This window comes from Lactuca virosa, chromosome 4, assembly GCF_052849685.1.
Source record: "Lactuca virosa cultivar CGN04683 chromosome 4, Lactuca_virosa_CGN04683_v6, whole genome shotgun sequence".
In the NCBI taxonomy this organism is placed as follows: domain Eukaryota; kingdom Viridiplantae; phylum Streptophyta; class Magnoliopsida; order Asterales; family Asteraceae; genus Lactuca; species Lactuca virosa.
This window is the reverse complement of record NC_136429.1, coordinates 452,737,926-452,742,475: the sequence shown is the minus strand read 5'-3', so window position 1 is coordinate 452,742,475 and position 4,550 is coordinate 452,737,926. Positions and strand designations below refer to the sequence as shown.

Below are 4,550 nucleotides of genomic sequence, written 5' to 3'. Positions count from 1 at the left end.
TTAAAACACCACTAAAATGATTAAATTGCCGACTAAAAATCAAACAAATATTGATGGTCTAGAACCTTACGGAATTATGTGTCAACAAGATGAATGTAGATATATAAAGCAACCCGAAACCCAACCCTAAATATATTTTGCGTTGTCGGGTTAACCCGAATAAACCGATTTTAACTTTCAACCCCTATTAAACCCGACCTTAACTATCTTATTCGGGTTCGGGTCGGGTTAATCAGGTTCAGATAATGTTGACACCCATAATCCTAACCCCAACTTATTATATCGTTTTGTATCATATATGCATTGTAATCCTCCAAGGTTTTAAACTTCAACTCATAATTTGATTTACCCCAAGATTTTCAAGAATTTCACTATTATTTTCTTCTTATATAATTTTCATTTGCAACTATGCTATACATATTTGGTTTTTTGGGTTTTATGCATATCCGTACTGATTTTTATGAAGTTTATACACCTAAATGAATTCATTTTGTATTAGATCATTTATACATTGAATAATGAACATAAACAAACTCACAGGATCCCATAGATATGAAAATAAGAAAACTTTATGGACATTAACCTTGTACTGATTTCCGAATTTTAGACAAAATTGCCGCATAACAAATGAGACCAAAAAAGGCGGCTATATCATTATCACCCACCCAACAACCTATTTTTTCAATAATAAATAGATAAGGTACGATGATGTTGAAGAGATGGATTTGAAACACCATATGCCCACAACCAAAGATCCAATTCTACACTCAACACCTACAAAACAAAAGCCCAAAGTTATATACTAAACTAACCCAATAAAGTGGAATCAGTCTTTTGTACAACCTCTGAATGGTTAAGGGACCCTACCCTCTCTTAACCATTAAGAGGCTAGAATCATTCAGCCATGTATGGTTATCCAGATTAAGAGCTTAATCAATTAAGTCAAAAAAAAAAAAAAAAAAAAAAAACCTGTTTCCCGGTTCTTTTAACGATCAAATCCCTCATTTTTTCAACAGCATAAATCGAGCAAGCACGTAACTCAACTTCCTCCTCAGTGCCAGAGCCAATTTCCTTATTTGCCCCTATGATGTCAGCTAAGGAAGTGCTATATCTCAATACTCCAAGCTGCTGAAGAACAGCAGGGACAATATAGTCCGCAAATATAGTGATTGAACCAACATCATCAAATTCTCCATACCCTTTTCCCTTAAATGCCCCCCAAACATCAGCAGCAAATATTTGAGCTCTTTTATACAAGAACACTTGGTGACCTTTGTACACTGTGTGGTCTCTAAAACCTATTTTGTAAATTTGTATTAGCCAATGGAAAGTGAAAACACAAAAGGGTAGAAACGTAAATACCAGGAAAATGACGTGCGATTGTAGCAACAAGATTTGTTGCTGATTTTCCACAAGATTCAATAATGTTGGATGCCTTTCCCTTAAAGCTTCTCTCCAACTCAAACCCAACCTAACACATACATATATGATATATACACATCAATTTTTTTGGCAAACAGTTGGTTAAGGGCAGAAGTGTAATTTTACCTCGTGCATTAAGCGAACACGTTCATCTTCCAAAGGGAGTGGTCTTGGCCATTTCAATAGTTCACGCAATTCTGGGCCTGAGAATATGTAAGAAATTTACACAAGAAGAAGAAAAAACAATAAGGGGTAATCTGGTCATTTACATAGGAAAACACTCGAGTTTTCAGAAAAGAAAGGATAAAGATTCAAGAGTAGTAATACCAGTGTACTTCTGAAGTCGATCAGCATCAAACACAGACTGATCATTTTCAAGAGCTGATTTCAATCCAGAAGCCAAATCATCATAGTTTAACTCTTGATCTGTTATCAATTAACAAAATGTACAAACAACTTATTTAAGTATCTATTGGAATGTTGATCATAAGTAGAATAAATCATTACAATAGTTGTCCAACTGATGTTAATTACATTAGTTTTATGGCTATGATCTACAATACTCCCTTTGTCCCAATCTAAGGGAAAAACTTTAAGATCTTATAGGGATTATGTTGCAACTTTACAGTACCATTGTTCTATTTGTGGTTCTTATTATGAAATCGAATACAGTAGTAACTTTTGTCTCGAAACTTTGAGAATGCACAACCTATTTGAAGCTTAAAAATAGCCTATTGATCAGTTTTGATTGAAAAATCTAACAAAAAAGATGCAATGTTACCTGGCCAAAAGCAGAAATTCAGAGCATCCAAAACGAACAAGTATTGAACAGTTAAAGGACCATTATCGAAGTAATGAATCCCTTCGTAATTCCATTCAACTTTCGGGATAGAGTTTTCGACACTTTCCACCACTTTTTCAATGCCTGTGAACCGGAAAACACAAATTACTTTCAAAAAGTTTACATGAAAACTGAACAGATTACACATGCAAAATCCGAACGAAAAACTCGAATGCAACCGTATGAACAAACAAAATGTGACTTCGCACAACAGCGTTTTCGATGGGAAGGGCATTATAAACGATGAAATCTTACCTTCGGAATCGACGGTGACGTGAGAAGAATGAGAGGCGACCCAGGCGGAGCTAGCCCTAACTTCTTCCATGGCGGCGGCGGCGGAGGTGGAGGAGGAGGAAAATAAAAACTCTCTACAACCACCTGTTATTGATATATGGAGTGAATGTAGCGATGTGATGGTACACGGTAAGGGTTACGTGGGTGGGGTAGGAGGTGATTAGAGCCCGCTGGTTTTGGGCGTTGGAACTTTCGCGCTTTCTGTTTGTTTTCCGACTTGTAAAAGTCACGTGTTTTTACTGTTTTTGGACCCTTGAGTTTGGATTGTAGCAACTTTTGCACTAAATAAACAATCAATCTTTTTACTATTTGAAATGGTGAGTTGTTGACTAAATTTTATGTGAAGTCTTAATCATCTACTTTATCATTTTTCTTGAGTTTGAACTTTTTAAAAAGAAATTAAACTCATAAGCTTTCAAGCTTTTCATTAATGTATTTTTTTTAATCCTTGTTTAAAAATAAATTTATGAATTTTTATTCTTATGGTTCTGCTTAAGATATTGTAGTGATCGTCGATTCTATTTAGACTGTTGATGATGAAGACAGTAGCATGATTGATATAAAAAGTCGAACAGTTCTTTCATTTCACAAATAATATGTGTCGATGTATTTCAAAGAAGATTTCGATAATGAAGATGATGATGGAGCATTCGTCGAATATTCCAAGTAAATCGTTAAACATGTTTTATTATTGTTAGTTGTTGATGGATTATGAAATGACTTTTATAAAACCTTTAATTCGATCATTAGTCGTTTATTTAATTTAATATATATATATATATATATATATATATATATATATATATATATATATATATATATATATATATAAGTTTTTAGACATTTATGAATACATACAAAAAACGTGAATTATTTAACAAGTATTTGTCATGTTATTTTATTTTTTAACAACTAACAAACTAAATCCTACTATTAAACTATTTTTTTGTCCATCAAAGAATTTGAACCATCAACCTTTTAGGATAATACTTTTTCTAACATCTTGATGTTGTTTTTTTACATATGCATAACCATGTGATTAAACCAATTCTTAAAACCGTATAACTACCTAAATTCCTATACTTATGTGAATTGTTTCATAAGTTTAATATTCTAAGATATATGTTTTTCTTAATCGTACTTAGTTTTTTTAATTCGTATATTTGTTATTTCTAAATTTGTTTGTTGTTTATTTAGTAAAGGAAAAAAAAAAGACAAACTAGTAGCTTAAAAATATGTTTGAAGGGAAAAATTAGAAAAAATCAAGGAATTTAAAGAGTTTAAAGCTGAAGATGCAACACTTCAACCTGATCCATCAGTAGGTATTGGTAAGTGTTCCGTTGCTGCTAAAGCAAACAAAATATTTATATGGATCAACCAAAACAAGATTGATTAAGCAACACCTATATTTGACTGTTGACACTAGAAGTTTTAACTATTAAGTAAGAAATTTTAATAAAAATTATTTGGTTAAATAAATATCAAGATAAATGACCTAAAGGTTAATAACGATGTTTTAATATATTATTTGGGTAGATGTTGACATTTTAGACAAAGACTCGTCATTAGGCATGCCTTGAAAGAAATTATTGTTGTTGATCATTTGAAATATCACATGTTTGTATTTAAAATTGTCGACATTAATTGATGCGTTGATAATTGTTTCCGTTTTCTTGCATTTTTTCTTGAATCCGAAGTCTCATCAACCCTGTCAAAGTTCTTTCAATCTTCCAATCAAACGTAAATTTAGGATTTCTAGATTTTCGATTGGGCAGAGTAAAATATGTTTGAGACCTTCAACAGCCTAACAACTACCTAATTTTCTAACTTAAAGTGAAAACAATCCCTCGCAAATGGCGTTAAAAACTTGTTGACGAAAACACTTACTCGCAAGTGTATGAAATCATGTAAATAATATAATCGTAATACCATATTTCAAACCCATATGGACTATCATATCCTAAGTAGGACTGACAACTCTCGATCAAACCCG

General features: G+C 32.4%; 1 protein-coding gene across 1 annotated transcript; it reads right to left on the bottom strand.

Annotated features, from left to right (window-relative positions):
- Positions 1 to 519: 519 nt before the first annotated feature.
- LOC145109128 (uncharacterized) lies at positions 520 to 2,657 on the bottom strand. Its single transcript, XM_079046239.1, has 7 exons — positions 2,519 to 2,657; positions 2,204 to 2,347; positions 1,750 to 1,848; positions 1,549 to 1,625; positions 1,363 to 1,471; positions 970 to 1,298; positions 520 to 774 (listed from the first exon to the last, which is right to left on the bottom strand). Exons 1-7 carry the CDS (start codon positions 2,586 to 2,588, stop codon positions 682 to 684), a joined length of 921 nt encoding a protein of 306 aa, XP_078902365.1. The 5' UTR covers positions 2,589 to 2,657; the 3' UTR covers positions 520 to 681.
- Between the last annotated feature and the right edge of the window lie 1,893 nt (positions 2,658 to 4,550).